This window comes from Lampetra fluviatilis, chromosome 28, assembly GCF_964198595.1.
Source record: "Lampetra fluviatilis chromosome 28, kcLamFluv1.1, whole genome shotgun sequence".
Classification (NCBI taxonomy): Eukaryota; Metazoa; Chordata; class Hyperoartia; order Petromyzontiformes; family Petromyzontidae; genus Lampetra; species Lampetra fluviatilis.
In genome coordinates this window covers 2604898-2624822 of record NC_136302.1, presented here as the reverse complement: position 1 = coordinate 2624822, position 19925 = coordinate 2604898, and the positions used below count along the sequence as shown (strand labels likewise).

Genomic DNA, 19925 nt, shown 5'->3' with positions numbered 1-19925 from the left:
GTGCGTGGGTTGAGGCGACGTGAGTGTGCGTGGGTTGAGGCGACGTGGGTGTGTGTGGGTTGAGGCGACGTGAGTGTGTGTGGGTTGAGGCGACGTGAGTGTGTGTGGGTTGAGGCGACGTGAGTGTGTGTGGGTTGAGGCGACGTGAGTGTGTGTGGGTTGGGGCGACGTGGGTGTGTGTGGGTTGAGGCGACGTGAGTGTGTGTGGGTTGAGGCGACGTGGGTGTGTGTGGGTTGAGGCGACGTGAGTGTGTGTGGGTTGAGGCGACGTGAGTGTGTGTGGGTTGGGGCGACGTGGGTGTGTGTGGGTTGAGGCGACGTGAGTGTGTGTGGGTTGGGGCGACGTGGGTGTGTGTGTGTTGAGGCGACGTGAGTGTGTGTGTGTTGGGGCGACGTGAGTGTGTGTGGGTTGAGGCGACGTGAGTGTGTGTGGGTTGAGGCGACGTGGGTGTGTGTGGGTTGAGGCGACGTGGGTGTGTGTGGGTTGGGGCGACGTGAGTGTGTGTGGGTTGGGGCGACGTGGGTGTGTGTGGGTTGAGGCGACGTGGGTGTGTGTGGGTTGAGGCGACGTGAGTGTGTGTGGGTTGAGGCGACGTGGGTGTGTGTGGGTTGAGGCGACGTGGGTGTGTGTGGGTTGAGGCGACGTGAGTGTGTGTGGGTTGAGGCGACGTGAGTGTGTGTGGGTTGAGGCGACGTGGGTGTGTGTGGGTTGAGGCGACGTGGGTGTGTGTGGGTTGAGGCGACGTGAGTGTGTGTGGGTTGAGGCGACGTGAGTGTGTGTGGGTTGAGGCGACGTGAGTGTGTGTGGGTTGAGGCGACGTGGGTGTGTGTGGGTTGAGGCGACGTGAGTGTGTGTGGGTTGAGGCGACGTGGGTGTGTGTGGGTTGAGGCGACGTGAGTGTGTGTGGGTTGAGGCGACGTGAGTGTGTGTGGGTTGAGGCGACGTGGGTGTGTGTGGGTTGAGGCGACGTGAGTGTGTGTGGGTTGGGGCGACGCTAATCGGGTAGCGGTGTTAATAATAAAGTGACGACGTATTTGCGAAACGAGGTAAACGGGGGAGCCTTACATCGGCTGCTGCTGTATTGCTACATAACAAAAAATCACGAGGACTTTCCTTTACTACGTTCGTCGCACGTCTGCTCGCGCCCGAGGCAATGAGTCAAAACGTCGACCGAGCAGCGTAAGCCAGTGTTTATCTTCGCCGTGATAAAAATGTCCACATTCCCATGGGCAAGGGCGGCAGTCCATTTACAGGACAACCATCGGTGACTCGCGACATTTTGATCGATCCTCGACGGACGATGCGCCGAGGCCAAACCCCAGACCGGCATTTGAACTCTGACCCCCTCAGCGCCACGCGATAGGGTTGCAGTCGAGGACACGTCGCCACCGGTTGGATATTTGCCAAGGCAAAGAAAGTAAAAATATATGCGGACCAAAAATACCCTCATTCGATTCCCTGACCGTTCAGTGAAAGTGTACGCCTCTGCAGGATTTGATTTAAACATATTATTATGTATGCGAAAGGGCACGGTTTGGAGTGTTGAATGGTTAACCCTTGATGCGTAAAGAGTGCATTCTATACGTTCCTGCGTACAGTGTGTATTGCATTGTTCTGAAGGTCAGCCCACAGAAAATGAATAAAGAATGTGTAATTTTAATAAGTTTGCATAACAAGTAAATGCTCATTGACTTGGCTAAACGTATAATTACCATAATCAATTACGCATATACACATTTACCAAATATACCCACGTTGTTTCTCCATGTATAAGATCTCTGTGCCATCCCTAAGGCAGACGTGGCATCTACAGCAACGTGTTCAGTCGCAGTAATGTCAGTTGTTTATCAGCCTGCCCTTTCCGTGTACGAGACGAATAATCATCACTATTTCAAGCGATAACCATTCATCATCGTTTCACGAGTCCAATTAAGAGCCACGCGATGACTATGAGTAAAGGCCGTGGCAGAAAACCATTAGGGCCCCTTTCCGTTACGGGTAACACTGGCAAGTGTGACTGAACAATATGCGTCGGCGTTAAGTGCTTCGATCTATAATTGCCATTGTTGGCGTGAGTCGAGTCACAGTGTCTCTCTGCTCACTGAGAAAAAGGGAGCAGCAATCATCTCAGTTGGTGGCCGAAGCTGGTGCTTTAAATTCACATTCCTGTAGCAGGGGGCAGTCTTTCCGCAGGGCGGCCATTTGTTCACTTCCCCCCCAGGATGGTGATCGCCGTACCGGTCGCTCAGGCGACGGCGAGGATGTTAATCCCCTCGCCTTGTATGCAGGAGGTCGTGGGTACAGGTCCCGACCCTGTCGATGCTTGTTGTATGGGGCGCCAAGGTGGCGAGATGTTAACTACCTCGCCTGGTATGCAGGAGTTCGTAGGATCGATCGCGATCCTGAAGCCAACAGCTATATATTTGGAGTTTGCGTGTTCTCCCTGTGGTCGTGTGGATTTTTCTCGGGGTCCTCTGGTTTTTCCCTCCACACTCAAAATCAACATCACGCGTGTAGAGCATTTAGCTGCTATAAAATTCCAAATGATAAGTGACTTCGTTGAGCTATCATTTATGGCCAGGTTGCTTCTGAAATAGCTCAGAGGGCCTTACTTGGCAAAATAAAAATTGTTTTAGTTTTATTGTTGTTTTTTTATGTCAGGCGTACCAAGACCAGAGGGACCTTGACAACACCGTCCTGCAGGGCCCAATGGAAGGGATGAGGAAGAGAGAGTTTGGCCATGGAGTATAGGCATAAAAATACAAACATAGTTTTGAACGCTAATACACCGCACGGTTTTCACTCCTCGCTCTCGAAGAGAGAGAGAGAGAGGAACGACTGAGAGGCAGCAGCCACGCGATGAGCCGGCACCACATTTTCCCGCAGCTCTGCGGTCCCCTGTGTGTTAAGGTGTTACCAGCCAATGAATGACTGTTTACATGTGGGGAGGAAGCCGGTGAACCTAGATAAAAACCAGCGCGTGCGAGGGTGAAACACTATCTCGTACCGACGGAAACGCGTGTCGTCCACAATTTGCTGTTGCTGCATCCCCCTGGCGAGCCAGGGTCTGGCACCTCGAGCCCCATCAGAGTTAGGCTTAAGTGTATTTTTTACACGGGTGAGCCAGTTACTTGCCTATTTTACAAAGGAGATCTGTGTTGGGTGACTATAGCAACAACAACAACAAAGGGAAAAAAACATCAACATTGCAAACACCGAGTACAGGGTAATTTATATTGCACAGCTAACAAACGAGGTCGTTAACGGCCATAAACAAGACACACGAATACAAAAGTGCAAATATAATGAGCTCAGGAGGTCCCAGAAAACGTGAGGTACAGGTGCAAGGCAGCTCTACATTCTAACCTAACAGTGACACAAGCACACGTAGATAAATAACAATACAGTGTGCAAACTTGTGAGAGCTAAGAGGCACCAAACAAAAAAGTTAGGTACAGGTGCAAATACACCCTGGGTTTGTGTCTAATAGGGACATACAGCGGGGGGTGAAGGGAGGGAACCAAGCTGCAGATGTCCCAGAAACGTGGAGCAGCAACGCAGAAAGACTTGTTGCCAAACAAAGTATTAAGACAATGGAGTTTTTTTTACTAGGAATCAGACGGTCCTTCTGAGATTATGGGAGCTAGAGGAACAAAGTGGTCCTCTTTCGGTAATTTGCTGTGGATTTGTTGAAGAGGACCTTTAGGATAAAGCCCAGTGATGGTCTCCCCAGATATCCATGGGCGACGGATTTGAGTTAATGCACAGGTCGCAGTGGTAAGCGCGATAGGAAATTGCGTTTGTTACGATCCGCCAACTGTCGCCTCCACGCACACGCACAGAGCTGGGCTACAGATTGTGTGCCACGTGGGGCACCAAGAGGGTGCCCCCCCCCTCGTGTCGGAGCGACGTACGAGTCCAGCAACGGAGAGGGTGAGATGGACGCGAGTGTCAGCCAGCGAAGGACAACACGAGAGGGAAACTGGTCCACGTCAGGGATGTTCAGGTACGATATTAAAGTTTAACACGTTGTCGTAGAAGGCTTTCGCGACCAATGTTATCCGTAATAGGGTTTTTCTTTTTGTTGAGGATTTTTTTGTTGGGGTTAGATCGTGTAAATATAAATGTGTCGTTCAACCAGCCACCACCCAACACAGCAAATTTATAAGGTTTGCCACGTAAAAATTCTGGCGATCACCTGATGAGGCTGGTTCTAATAATTACCGGTGAAACGTCACACTCGAATTGTAGATGTAGTGGGTTTACTCTCCAACACACCGGTGTGCTGAACTAGTAACTAATTTTGATTTAAAGCTTTCGTGACTACAGGGATTCATATTCTTGGTTCTTTCGGTAAAGTTACGTAGAAGGGAAACAATAAAATAATGAAAATATAAAAAATAAAAATTCTCACGACGTTTCGACTGCAACACAAGCAATTATCATCAGGTGTGAAATTGTGAATGTTTTGTTGACGTGGCAAACATTGCTATTTGGCTGTGTTGGGTGGTGGCGGGTTTAACGACACATTTATATTTCTGCGATCTAAAAAAAACCTCTATTAGAGACGATATTAAAGTTAGCGCCGTCACGATTCCTTCCACGTGTTCTTCCGACGCAACACCATTCTTCTGCCTTTGAAGAACGCAGCTCACGCGCGTGCATCAACCGCGGGGCGGTCACGGGGCGTTGAGCAGCGCTCATAAGTAACGCCCGTTCACGGGTGAGAGAGTTTGCCGGGGCAGGCCGACTACTGCATTAGGGCACTTTCCACGAGAATGTGTTTCCCAATAACAAAAACCGGCGCCTCGCGGCCCCGGAGGGGACACTGCGATAGAAAGCGGCGTCTGCACCCCCCGCTACGTTGCCCTTGGCATCGCCCCCCCCTGTGGCGGGCTGCGGAGTCTGGTGCACGGGGGTTTGACAGCTTTACACAAACACAACAACTAGGTTGAAGTTTACCGACATCAATATGATATGGCGGGCGTGCGACCCCAGCAATGAGTCTTTAACAAGAGGCTCCCTTCCTCTTATTCACAGGCAGCAGCAACAACAATAACAAATACATCAACGACAACCCCCATTCGCCACGCAGCGGTGATGAGCTCGCCACGGTGCTTCTCCATTCCCTGTGCAACAACGACAACAACAATCGCCATGCGCCACTAAGCGGCAGTGAACTCCCCGCAGCTTCTGAGCCCGGCTAGACGCACTCACTCTGGGGCCACCGCTGCACGCGCGTGCGGGTGCGCATTCGTTTGTTATCTCCAACATTATCACGGACCACCTTACAGGCGACGCTATGTAAGGGGCGGGCACGAGGGAGTGTCTGGCGTTCTCGAAATGCAAATTTGGTCACCACCGCGAAAAGCCTCACCGAGTCGCAAAAGTTTCTTCAGAGATGGATATTTAAGTCGCTTTGATGTTTGGCCGAGGTTGCAACACGGAGAAAGCCCCCACGTAAATGGGGGAGTCGCACACTCAACGCAGAGGGATGTTGGCTTGAGTGAGCAAGCTGGAAGAGCATTCTGGAGGTGGCTCTGTGGGTTTGATGGCTCTTGGCTGCTGTGAGAAGATGAGGGTTCGACCGGGGAAGCATTAGAAACACCTTCGGTCTTGTATTTATTTGTTAACATACAAGTTGCTTTTTTGTGACTCTCCCCTGCTTGTGGTAGTTGTCTAAATTATCGAATGACGATCTGTGATGCAATTGTATGAATGACGCTCTGTAAAAAAAAAATGATCATCCTCTTGAACTTCTTTCACACCGTACATAGCCAACCGTGCTAATGGGAGGTGCGGGGTGGAAGGGCAACACACTGACACACAAAAATCAGCCGCACACTTACAACTAATTGGAGTTATTTGACCATACTTCACTATACTGGTCAGTGCGAATTGGTGAATAAGAGGAGGGAAGAGGGGGGGGGCTCGTAGCGGATCAGATATCGTTCGCTACTGACGTTAGCCGTGGCTGGGAATCGAACTCAGGTCGCCGTGTCTACAGCGTCATTGCGCTAACCGGTGCAGCGCCACTCCACCCACCCCCATTGTACACAAAGGGGGGCACACATTTACACTGAAAGTCACAGGAGTGCGGCTGTAGCCGCGCAGCCCAAAACTCTGCACCAAATAGTAAACAACTGCAGCCTGAGCTCCTTCAACGGAGGGAATAGCAAAGTTGCACAAACTCTCTCCTGAAGCCCTCTCGTCGTGCTTAGCAGCAGACCGCGCGACGCTGCCATGTAGTTTACCTCAACATATTTCCATAATAATAGGGGTTTTCCCCTTTTTTCTGGCAACAAAACTGAAACATTTTTACAAGGATTCACGTCTGCATTAACCACAATACTTGCAGTCAAAATGCAAACAAAAAACACACCAATATATGCATTGTCCTTGAAACTGATTGGTCCACACCAAGGGTCGAGGCTTTCTTTTGAGCCTCGACCCAATTTGTGCTCGACCAGAGGACGCCAAAAGGCGTACGCAAGCATAGAATGGTACTGTAGAGCAAGCGCGTAACGCTTTGTAATATCTTTGTTTCATCCACGCAACAAACACGGATTGGTCACTGCGCACGGCTGGCAATCACCGCTCTGCGTATCCCCCAAACGTTCACATCGTTATCCCAAAGTGGCAAGAGACGAGAAACGCACTACGAATTGAAGCGTCTCCTCCCGCTGGTATTATTGTTGCGTGGCGCTCACCTCTGACGGTGGCCTCGAGGCAGCGGTCAGAATTCCACATTCCCATGGTTGGGGCCCAGTTTGTCCACGGAAAAAAAAAACGAAAACTTACGTTGACTTGGCACTAAAGTGTGTTACAGTATAATGGGTTTTTTTTTATCAACACAACGCTGGAGGATGATGGGCCGAGTTGATCCTCAACCGGCATTTGAATTTAACAACTTTTCAATTGCGCCGTGAGCTCTTACACCGCAGCAGCAGCAGCACCCCACCAGGCATTGTTATTCGTGTGACTTCTCTGCCAATATTGTAAATGAAGCAGTCATTAGTGTGAAGAGAGTTTGGAAAGTTCCACAACTTAGTATTGCTACTCAAATCAGGAGCCCGCCGTTACTTCACGTTCCAAGGTTCCCCTTTTATTTTTCTTGTCAGGCCGACTCGTGCGTTGTGAATGAAAGACGATGGGAGATATACGGTGGCCACAAAGCTGTGTTTGGCTGCCAAGATAACGCGAAGACTTGGGGGGGGGGGTGAGGATTTTGCCTCCCACTCGGGGCAATCCACCACCGTAGGAGCAGCCGCATAAATTATTTTGATTCGCACGAACAGGAATGTATGCGCCCTTTGGCAAACTGGCTTTCCAAAAATTCATAACCAATAGACATTATATCATCCTCTGCTATTCATGCAGTCGCACTCCGGCGTTCACTGAAACTAATTAATGTCGGTCTTAAGCCTTGCCGTAGCTTAGCTCTGGAACCTGCCGTCATCACAAACCGGTGCAGGGTGCCGCCAGGTTGTTGTTCTGTCGCGCCCGCTACACACGGCGACAGGAATGTAACGATGCATCGTCGTCGGTGCATTTATTTAGGATAAGGATTCGCGTTTATCAACACATTTAAAGGTCGGCACGTCACACGAGGGGGTGGGTGGCCACTGGCTAACACCACTCCCGACCGCCTTTGTCTGCCCAGTGGCGATTTTTTCCACCACATCAGGTACTAATTTGAGGCTAAGTCGACCACACACACACACACGTGTATATATGTATGAATACGACGCTGAAACCAAGGATTTCAGAGGCACGACCGCGTAGGTGTTCGTCCCATAATGTTCATGTTCGTTCCGCATCACCCTCCCACGTGGCTTTGGGCTGCACCCTCATCTCGCTTCAAACTGAAGAAGCTCCACCGCACACTCGGGTCAAAACGTCGGACGTCTGACCAAAGCAACACGCGGCGCGGCCCAAAGAAACACGTGGGAAAGAATGTCAGCGGTCTACGCTTCTTCCTCTGATACGCCATCAAGCCATGTAAAAGTGCTGAGCCACCCAGTAATGCAATGTTACTCCCGCCGCTGCGAGGGCCTGCATTGCAAATCTCCAAAACATCTGCTTGAACGATGAGCCCTTGAGTGTGTGAATCTGGGTGAATAAAAACGTAACGGAGGAGGAGCCCCATTCGTAAATGTCACGCGCGTGGAACGCTTTGTGTACCGTCGTCAGACTGAGCCATGCAAAGCGTTCAGCGCTGCGCGTGCAGCCCTCCCGTGCGTTTCCGCGTCCTACCCCACGTGGTCAGCTCCCGGAGAAGTGTCCCGCACAGAGCGCGTGGAGCGAAACGTCGGACGGAGACCCCGAACATATATATACGCAAAACCACGACGGAGAGGCAGCCCAGGGAGTCCACGCGTGTACTGTTCGCCACGGCGTGCTCACGAGATATCAGGTAATTACAGCTCTTGGACAAAGCTGTCATTAACATACAACTCAACTACTTTTTATTTTACCAAGTAAGGTCCCACTGAGCTATGTAACTCTGTTTCAGAAGCGACCTGACCACAAATTATAGCTCAGCGAAGTGGCTTATCATCATCACGTGCAAATGTACAACAGCCACATACTCTGAACGCACGTTTATTCTAAATGCGGAGGGGAAAACGAGAGGACCCCGTGAAAAAAACCCACGCCAATACGGGGAGAGAGACACGAAAACTCCAAATATACAGGCGTCAGGGTCAGGATCGAACTCACGACCTCCTGCATACCAGGTGAGGGAGTTAACATCTCGCCTGCGATCCCAGTATTGTGTGGGCTCGGCTGCTCGAATTCTCTTTCTCCACGAGCTTTTATCCTGCGCCTCTTCTCTGGTCACATCCACTCTCCTCGTATCTCATTTCACCTCGCTCTTCCATTACCCCCTCGGTCTCCCTCCGCTCATTCACAACCCTTCTGTCTCCTCTCAGCGCGTGCCCGAACCAATCGAGCCTCGTCTCCCTTGCCGTCCCGGGAATACAAAGCGAATCCGTATAAACGCGCTGGGGGAGAAACTGCACTCTTGAAGCACGGCAGCATGGCGTGTTATATAAGATGTCCTCAATGCGCTGCTGCCGCTCGGCTGTCTGTGTGTGTTTGTGTGCGTTCACGGCTCACGTTGTACCGGGAGTTCACTGCGAGCCATGCCTCATCTCATTTGTCCACTCGGGAAGCATTGTGCGCACGCCACACGCTGACACGCAAACCGCACATCGCACGCAATGCAGTGGTCAGTTTGAGCGCTTTTAAATCGAGATTGAAAACTCAGACTTAAAAAAAAATGCTTTTTGTGTTCAGCTTGTTGACCTTCCCTCCGCACCTCTAATTAGCGCAGTTGGCTACGTACGGTGCGAAAGAAGTTCAACATATATACAGTTCAACATACATACAAGTCGAAGGATCTCCATGCTCGAACGAGCACGGGAGGTGGCACTCATCCCCATTGGTGGCCATGGGCCAGAGTGAACACTCCACATTCACTTGGCAGGGACCAGTTTATACGATGGATAAACACTGTGTACACTGAGATTCAAAGGGCTGAGTCGTCCACTCCAGTTTGAGCATAGCAGAGAAGAGTGTGAAACTGATTCTGAGCTCTCGTTCACTCAGGGGCACCAAGTGGCGAAATGTTAACTACCTCGCCTGGTATGCAGGAGGTCGTGGGTTGATCCCGACCCTGACGCCTGCTGTATATTTGGAGTTTGCGTCTTCTCCCCGCGGCCACGTGGCTTTTGCTACGGGTCCTTCAATTTTCCCTTCACATTTAGAATCGACGTGTGTTTAGAGTATTTGGCTGCTATAAATGTCCACTCGATAAGCCACTTCGTTGACCTATCATTTGTGGCCAGGTCGCTCCTGAGAAAGAGCCGCATAGCTCAGTGGGCCTTACCTGGTGATAAATAAAACCGTTGAAGAAAGTTTAGTTTTTAGTTTATGTGAGATGGCACCTACTTGGGTAGACCTTCATCCAGCAGTAGATTGTCCACGGCTCGTGATGATGATGGTCATGGAAGAGAACATTTGTCTGATTATAATTTTATTAATACGCTCCGACAGTCAGATTTAAGAGAGCAGCGTTTGTCCCGTGGAGTAAATTGACCCTGCCATGGAAATGTGGAATTTCCACCACTAGCTCGGGGTCACGGACAGAGCCTTCGCATTGTTGATTTGGGCATGGAGATTCTTTCGGGCGTATGACTTGAACACAACGTGAAATCTCTTCACTGGCAATGACTCTCATCGTCCCATATTGGAGGGCGGATGCTTTGTACAATTAAAGTGGAGCGTGTGAGCAAGTCAGCACCCAGTCAGGCACTTCAAGTACCCTGCACTTGGGGTTGCCTTTGCTGCGGGGTAGAAACTCGGTCTCCCGGAACTATCTGAGCTCACAGTCGCTCGCTCGGCGAACGCACTGCGGAGGTGTAATTCGACTCCTCGAAGCAAAATTAATTAATCGCCGACATTAGAGAACTCGCTCGAAAGCGAACTCGCGAGCGAGCGGAGCGTCGCCATGAGGAATCGGCGCGGAACAAATTGTTAACTTCTACAACCGTGGAGGCGGCGAGTGGTCGAGTCAAGAGATGATCGTTGTCCCCCCCCCACACCTCCGACCAACACGGTTGTCTCACGTACACTGTGAAGGAAGTTCAACACACGGACAGGTATCCGACGGCGTGGATGACGATGGCAGCTGGGCCAAGGAGGTGCTCGATGTAGGAGACGCTGTGCAGATGGACGCAGGACGTCCAACAGAGTTGAGATAAACTATTTAAAAAATCAACTCTTTTTTAGTTAACATCTCCTAGCCACCGCTGCGCCAAATAAATAAACTATTCACAGGCAAACGCCATTCCTGCTGTTCCCGCTGTTGCCGATATGTGCCACCGTGGTGCCCCTAAAAAGAGACTACAAAAAAACGATTCAATAAATTGGTGTTCTATCAGCCTGTGGGACTTCTGAACCAGTGCTCCCCAGCAACATTTGTTTAAGCGAATGAGGTTTTATTTTTAACTTTAAAATGTTTCCTAAGCAATGTTCGCAATTTATGTTTTTGCCACTAAATGTGAAGAGTGGGACGGATCCTTTGTGAGGGTCTGCCACGGCCACAGCGAGCGATTTCACATCCACTGATGAGGCCTCGTCACCACGGTCGTCAACGCTGCTCTGGAGGCCCCCGGCGGAAAGAGGGGAAGTATCTATGTCTGTTGTGGAACTTCTTTCGCACCGTACGTAGCCAACCGTGCTAATCGTAGGTGCGGGGGAAGGACAATAAACTACACACACAAAAAGCAGTTCAATAGAAATACGTTTTCCAAATAGATTTAAAAGTGTTTAGGTCCAGTAGCTTCCTAATATCAGAAGGAAGAGCGTTCCAGACGGCCGCAGAAGCGCATCTGAAAGCGCGCGATGCAGTGACCACCGTGTTTGTTCGATGTTTAGCCAAAAGTCGTTGCTGTGAGGATGACCACAGTTCGCGTGACGGCTCATGCTCCTTGACGAGTCCGGCGAGGTATTGTGGCTCATTTGTGGCGAGCTCTTTGGGTTGTAACGAGTGCCACCTTCCAATCGTTCGGCAACCGGAAGCCAATGCAGGGAAGTGTGAACGTTGGAAGGACAGGACTAGGCAGTAGATTAGAGACCACGCGACGTCACCGCAACCCTCGCCGTTTTTGCCGTCGCCGATCGCAATCTTGCCCGTTCTCTGCTCTCAGTGCCCTGAGAGCAGATAACGAACCAGAGCAGAAGGAGCAGCACACGGCCCGCCGCGTTTTGTTCCGTGATTTCCTGTCCAGGTCTTATCCATTGAGCCTACAGCACGTGGGGGACAGCACCACGGTTTCCGCACATACGTTCCGCGCACCGTGTGGATGCGCGCAAAGGCTTTTCGACGTGGGCACAGCATGTCAACCAATTTGCACTGTAATTAGAATAGAATCAATCTGTCCACATCTCTAGATAACGGTGCCGGACGTGCAGCGATGGTTGTAAATGGTGCATTTTACTTAGTTTATCGAGTTGATAGAAAAGAGAAGATAAGCCATATTTTGTAAGACCAAATTTTGTAAGACAAAATATGGACAATAACCTTCCAAATTACACCCCATATTCTTTCAACTTGAAAAAATCCAGGGTCTTCACGGCGTTGGCATATTGGACGTGTTTGCCCAATTTAGCCAAGCATTGAGCCACTGAGCCACTCAAGAGCTTCACACACTTTTGATTTAAAGCTTTCGTGACTGCAGGGATTCATCTTCTTGGTTCTTTCGGTAAAGTCACGTAAAAGGGAAATAATTAAATCATAAAAATCAAACATAATAAAATACAATTCTCACGACGTTTCGGCCACAACGCAAGCAGCCGTCCCCAGGTGAAGAACAGGGCTGTCGGAAAGACACTGTCTTTCCGTACCATGGCCAAGCAATGGGGTTTCCTGTCTCTGGGAAGTTTGATTTAATATTTGGAATAACAACCACCAATAAATTGCCAGATCAGCAACGATGAGAAGTGACATCACCAACCGCTTCTATTGTCGAACCTCTTCGTGTGCCGTGCCCTCTCTCAAAGACGTCAGCGATCGTGGTCTCCATTTAGCTCCATCCAAGATATATTACATTACTCATTTTTTGATATAAGACCGAGACGTTGTCTTACTTTTCAATTAGAAGGTACGTAATTATTTATATAGTCTACTTCGTTATTCACAGCATCCTAGATGCATTTTAAATACATCACTTATGGAGTTGTAAACATTTGCCATGGCCTTGTAAAACCTTTCATGCGCCAAATAAATTGTATTTCTTATTCAAAGAGTGCTTATTTCTGCAAAACAAAATCATGGTGCAAATACGATGAATGTGACATTTTCTGTCCATTAAGCTTAGTTCGAATTGGCCCATTGTTTATTATTTAATGATATGAAATAGTTTCATCATCATCACCAGCTATGAACTATCCACTGCTGCGTCAAGGCCTTCCCAAGCAGTTGCAACGCTCCACGAGCACCTGGGCACGAGCTGATTTAATCGCTCCATCTCCACGGCGCACGTTCCCTGTCGTGCGCGTTTCTCTCCTTTGGTTTCAACTCCATCGTTGGTCTCGACCAGAATCAGAATTTGTATTTATACTGCAGGAGAAATCCGATGAGCTATGAAGCTCTTTTTCACAGATGTCCAGTCGGGGCAGGTCCAAACGTCACAACAACAACAAACAATACAAAGATACGATAGAGGTTGCAACTGAATACAGTATTCATTCTGCGGAGCTTCTTAAACCTACATTAATAAGTGACGACCGCACGGGCCACCCGCCTCCCGGCAGCTCTGCGTTCACCCTCGTCACTAAATGGTTTCCGTTTTCACTCGGCAACGATGACCATATACAACTGTGAGTGAAACCGCGCAGTCTCCTACGTCTCACCCCATGGTCCCGTGATCCCAAGGGACCACTTCCTACGCGAACACCAGCCCCGGCGCTCTCGCCGATTACGTGCGTATCGACGCGTTTTCCCTGCTTGCACGCAACACCACCGAGCGGCAGTAAAATAGGATTTTAATGAAATATTTGCAGCGCGAGTGACACACACCGCAAAAGTGGCTCTCACTGGCACATGGCGCCGGAGAGGACTGTTACGTGGGGGCACGTGCTTCACCGCCCGATTCACTTGTATAATACGTCTCTATTTTTATTATTTGTATTCGATAGCTCCTTGAGAAATCGCACAAAGTGTTGCCTTTCACACGACCGCTACAAAACCCACTTCCAAAATAATCACTCCTCAACCGCTGGATAAACGAACTTGACAACTTTATTTGTGTCGCACGCGCAGTGCCTGATCACACCTCGTCACCACTGCCCGATGGCATCTTTCACCGCATCGCGCGGCGCTTTCGGACGCGCTTTCTGCAGCCGTCTGGAACGCTCTTCCTTCCGATATTCGGAAGCCGCTGTGGAGCAACGCACTTTTGAATCATCTCGATTGAAAGCGAATTTCTTTAGAACTGCTTTTCGTGTCTCGTTTGCTGTCCTTTCCCCTGCACCTCCGATTACCACGGTTGGTAACGAAAGAAGTTCAACATACATACATGTGATAATTGGTTTTTTACCCTTTTATCTGGCAACAAAACTGACACCTTTTTTACAAGGAGTCATGTTTGCATTGACCACAATACCTGCAATCGTAATGCAAACAAAAAACATAACTCTGATAATGTATGCACTGTCCTTGAAGTTGATTGGTCCACACCCGAGACAGCTTTCCTTAGAGCCTAGTCTCACATGGTGTTGGACCAGATGACGCCAAAAGGCGCACAATTCAAAGACAATGCACCATCAGAGTATGAGAGCTCGGGTAAGCATTTACACCATTGGAACCTCATTTGCCAGTGCATACATTATCAGAGTTTAGTTTTTTGTTTGCATTCCGACTGCAGGTATTGTGGTCAATGCAAACATGACTCCTTGTAAAAAAGGTGTCAGTTTTGTTGCCAGAACAAATTGTAAGAAACCAATTACCATACACACATGTGTACGTAGATATATTTCGTCAGTTGCTTTTCAAACGCCATACAAGAGAGAAAGTAATTGTGAAGAAGCTCAATTTCGCTTGGCTGGGAAGTCGGCGTGTAGACTTCTCAAAGCTGCTCTCATCAAAAGCACGGAGAGCCTCAACTAAAAACTATTTAAAAGCTAAACAATGTTTCTTTATTTTACCAGCTAAGTCCCCACTGAGATCTAAATCTCTTTTTCAGATGCGATCCTGGCCATAAATGATAGCTCAACGAAGTGGCTTATCACGTGGAAATCTATAACAGCCAAATACTGTGAACGCGCGTTGATTCTAAATGCGGAGAAGAAAACCGAAGGACCCGGAGACAAAAAAAATCGACACGACCACGGTAGAGAGCGAGACACGCAAACTCCAAATATACAGGAATCGTCAGGGTCGGGATCACGCCCACGACCTCCTTGCATACCAGGCGAGGTCGTGAACGTCTCCTCGCCACCGTGGCGCTTCGCGACAAGTGTACAGCCGGGGCGCGCACGTCACGCTCGCTCGCTCGCACGCTCGCGGGATCCCTTGCAGAGTCAGCACCACAAATCGTTGCCGGTGCAGCTTCGAACGGCCGTTGGTCAGTCACATAAAACATCATGAGATGTGCGTATGTACTTTGGGCTTCTTGTCGCACCTTACGTGGCAAAACGTCGTGCTGATCGAAGGTGCTGGAGGAAGGACAACACACTGGACGCAAAAATTCCTCAAATTTCTATCCGAATCAGAATAATTATGGTAGATATTCTATCTAAAGTGGTTTATGAAAATGGTCGCGGGCTCTCCGAGCTGCCTGGGAGAGCCCTCATAGGCTGCCGGACTGATGAGCACCAACTTCCCTTCACTCTCAATGACAAATTAAGGGGCGCTGGACACAGGAACCTAAGTAACTTCATAAGCCGCTCGCAAACAAAACACAGCTTCACGTGGCCAGGCCCTAGCTGAAAATCAGTGCATGAAATATCTTCAGTGATAAGATAATCTCTATTAGCTTCCCGATGTTACGTCGGTATTAAGGGGAAATTTCACTTCAGGAATTTTATGCAACTGGCTAAAGGCACCTCATGAAGGCAGCGGCTGGTCACATTGAACCCCCCTTGAGTGATTTTTCTTTTTAGCCTAACAATGTTTTAAATGGCAAAGAGAGATGTGGGGGGGGGGATATCTTCATAGTATTCTATGCTACCAGGTAGGCCACCCAGCCTCAAATTTTACATCAAATCCCTTGCTGCCAGCCAGCCAAACGAGCTGGTAGCCAGCTCGGCAAACGAAGCAACCAAACATCCAGCCAGAGAGCGAGCGAGCCTACCCATTGTGCCAAAGCCATCGAATCGCTCCACTTTTGAAAATGCCCTTTAAATCACGGGCAAGCGACACTCCTCCGCCACTTCCCAACGCGGTTGTCTGCCTCAAACCCCCTGCACGTGAAATCGTAGCCGCCGCTCTGCGTCTACACGAAGCGGCCGCACAAACGAGAAAATGAGAACACGACGAAGACGCGTTAGCCCGGCCCTGCATTCGAGCCCAGGATCTCAGCCGGGCCAGCGAGCCGGCCAAGCCGGTCGGAGCGCGCCACGTTGCACCGACCTGTACTTCATGCTGCTGTGCTTCCCTGTCCACTCCCGGGGCGGCCCGGCGCCGTGACCCCCGCCGCCGCCCCCCGTGCCAACGGGGAAGGCGGACGTCACGCTGCGCGCCACCATCGCGATGGCGCGGAACTTTGTGCGCGCGCCGTTCCCCAGGCCGGGGCCCGGGCTGTTCTGCGACGTCTGGCGCCGCTCATCGCCGCCCGAGGACCCGCCGGCGCCCCGGCCCTTCATGGCGTGCTCCGTGCACGCGATGGACACCTGCATCTTCTAGCCGCCCCTCTCCGAGGCTTTGTTGAAACGTTTCCGACGCTCGTATCCCCACACACCCCCACCGCAAGGTTTTAGCGCAGTCCGCACGTTCCGAGCCGATCTACCCGGTCCGGGCCGATGGGCCGACGGTGGCCGATTCAGCAGTTGACGGCTCCGACCGGCTGATGCACGCGCGTTGAACTTCTTTCGCACCGCACGTGGCCAACCCTGATAATCGGAGGCGCGGGCGAAGGACAACAATTTAGTCCGATGCCGAGGCCTGGTGGAGTTTACTCAGGGCCGGAGTGCCTGGCGAGTCGGAGAGTGGTTGCCGCTGTGTGTGTTGCCGATCAGAGGGGTCCGTGTCCCTCCGCGCCGGGTCGCCGTGGTCTTGCCGAGGCCTGCTTGAAATTTGTCTCGAAGCCGTCTTGCGTTGTCAACGAACGATCTCCTCCGGGTGATTCGTTTGAAATTTATTTTCTGACAGGTGTTCCACAATTGCGTCTTCTTAACACGATCATGGTGGATTCCCCCCCACCCCACCCCCCTCTCCGCAATATTTAGCAACTGAAATGTTTACGAATTCAATTACATCCAGCTCTCCATTGAAAGTTACTCTTTCGACCTTTGTAATACCAGCCTATTTCATATCATCCCATTGCATCGGTTCGCTTTCTATCAGTGCTTCATCAAGAGATGCTCTCAACATGGACCTCGAATGCTTCCGAATGTTTTTTTTTCAATCCTCGCATTTCATTGTTTCCTGGAAGCAAATGCCTCTCCAGCCCTGTCAGACCGAGTATCCTCCGGCCAAATTCCGCCGCCTAAAAATAGCAACAACTATAATATTTCTGTGCGTTAGGGAAACGCCTCCCACGCGGCTCGTAGTACTCATGCGTCTCAACGGCAACTAAAATAGAACTCGGCACATTTCACGCACGGTCCCTGTATAATTGCAAGCTCATCTATTGCCCGCTATTGAATGTTATCAAATCTTCCAGCAATGGTGAAGACAACGCGAGTGGTCTCTCGGCTGAATGACAACGCGGCATCCGCAATTGACACAAACGCACGATTCGTACGGCAAATGTAAAACAAGAAGCAAAAATCACGAAACTTCGCGCCCTTGGCTTTTCCGTGCGGGTAACCTGCCTTGGTCAGACGCAAAGATCCCCAACTGTTAAAGAGGCCATCGGAGTGAGAGAACAAAAACAAACTTTGACAGCTGTCCCGCTGTGAGTTTCAGAAGAAAAAAGAAGCACGGCTCCTGCACTCATTCACCCAATGCTTGCGCCCCCTCGACCGGCATCATTTGAAGGCGTTCGCTGGAAAAAAAAAACTGCGTGGGTCCGACACGGGCGCACACTACGAAGACAACGGATTCCCCTCCTCTCCCCCGCCTCCACGTACAGCCTCAACAGACTGTTGGGGTGAGTGCCGCTAGCGAGTAGCAGCACCGATGAAGGCCGACACGGCGCACGAGCGCACGAGCACCACAACTTCCACTCTTCTCAGGCTCCAGCAGAATCCTATTCACGCGCAGCGTTCGCCGCTCGGCAGACGGTGGGGGCCTTTATAGGGAGACACGGCCCCGCGGACGAGTGGTAGCGCGCCAGCACTCTCCCTCCCTCCACCACCCCCCACTCCACACGAAACCCCCACCCCCCAGGACCACCAGGGCATTCATGTGCACGAGTCTCCACCTCCTCCTCCTCCCCTTGCCCGCTCGCCACTCCCCCTGTAAACCCAGCCCCCCCCATCTCTCCCCCATCCAAACCTCACCGCACATCAGCACCCGTTCAATCGGACCCCTCATCCCCACCACCTACAAATCCCCTCTGCCACTCCCCGTCTCTCGCTCACTCCCTCGCTCTCCCCATTCGCTCTCTCGTGCGGCACGCGCAGTCCGCGTGCTTCAAATCGCCTCTGATCGCGTTCCACTGGCGAACCGCCTCCGGCCACCCCTCCTCACACGCATTATGCAATCATTGTGCCGATGGGCTCCATTAATGGCATGTTCACGCAACTCATGCAGCTGCTCGCCGTGTCTGCCGGTGCAATTTGCGGGCACGCGTTTCGCTACGCCGCAGCTTAAAGGGGCAGTCCATAAATGACGTCACGCGATTTTTACTCCCCCCCCCCCTTCGTCACAAGGCGTCACAAAAAGTCAGACCCCCCCCCCTCAAATATGACGTAACAAAGCTCTGCCCCCCCCCCCCAAATAAAACATGCTTCCAATCGCTTTAAACTATTGTCATTGTAGTGCATATTTCATGTGGCTAAAACGCTTCCACGCGAGAACACTTTTGGCACAACGCGGAACGCGCACCATTGTAACGTGTACCATTGTAACGTGTACAATTGTAACGCGCACCATTGTAACGTGCACCATTGTAACGTGTACCATTGTAACGTGCGTCATTGTAACGTGTACCATTGTAACGTGCACCATTGTAACGCGCACCATTGTAACGTGCACCATTGTAACTTGCACTATTGTAACGTGCACCATTGTAACGTGCATCATTGTAACGCGCATCATTGTAACGTTTACCATTGTAACGTGTATCATTGTAACGCGTACCATTGTAACGCGCACCATTGTAACGTGCACCATTGTAACGTGCACCGTTGTAACGTGTACCATTGTAACGCGTGCTATTGTAACGTGTACCATTGTAACGTGTACCATTGTAACGCGCATCATTGTAATTTGTACCATTGTAACGTGTACCATTGTAAGGCGCACCTTTGTAACGTGTAACATTGTAACATGTACCATTGTAACGCGCACCATTGTAACGTGCATCATTGTAACGTGTACCATTGTAACGTGGATCATTGTAACGTGGGTCATTGTAACGTGCACCATTGTAACGTGCACTATTGTAACGTGTACCATTGTAACGCGCACCATTGTAACGTGTACCATTGTTACGCGCACCATTGTAACGTGTACCATTGTAACGCGCACCATTGTAACGTGTACCATTGTAACGTGTACCATTGTAACGTGTACCATTGTAACGCGAACCATTGTAACGTGTACCATTGTAACGTGTACCATTGTAACGCGAACCATTGTAACGTGTACCATTGTAACTTTACCATTGTAACTTGTACTATTGTAACGTGGACCATTGTAACGCGGACCGTTGTAAAGCGGTTTCTGAGCGGTCCATGACGAACTACTGAACGGCACAGCGATACAGTACGCGGAATCACACAAGAACGCAGCGGCGTACCCTCGGTGATGTGTCCATCTTACTGTGTGTGCCTAGCGGTTACATCGTATCTCCACAACGACCCTATCCTGGCATTTATTATCACGGGGAAATTGTCGTCGCTTAACACTGGCGCCTGGGCTGTCGACTTTCCCCTCATTGTCCCGCCTTGATGACCTGACGACGATGCGTCGTGAAGGATCAAAGTGTCGCGGGTGTCTGTTCGGTGAGGTCCCTTTGGTTGTCGTCGAGATCAGAAGACTCAGAGGGCGGAGGTCCGCCTTGTTCCGCCGCGCTCCCGATCCTTGCCT

The 19925-nt window shown here is 50.5% G+C and overlaps 1 protein-coding gene across 2 annotated transcripts in view; it reads right to left on the bottom strand.

Moving 5' to 3' along the window:
- KCNAB1 (potassium voltage-gated channel subfamily A regulatory beta subunit 1) overlaps positions 1–19925 on the bottom strand; it is a 90115-nt gene that overhangs the window by 23262 nt on the left and 46928 nt on the right. Inside the window, exon 1 of one of the 2 annotated variants that reach the window (XM_078869536.1) lies at positions 16140–16860. The exons of the other annotated variant lie outside the window; for it this stretch is intronic. Coding sequence (XP_078725662.1) covers positions 16140–16405 — 266 coding nt within the window. The 5' untranslated portion in view covers positions 16406–16860. Of the gene's footprint in view, positions 1–16139; positions 16861–19925 lie in introns of those variants that run through there. 2 annotated transcript variants of the gene reach the window in all.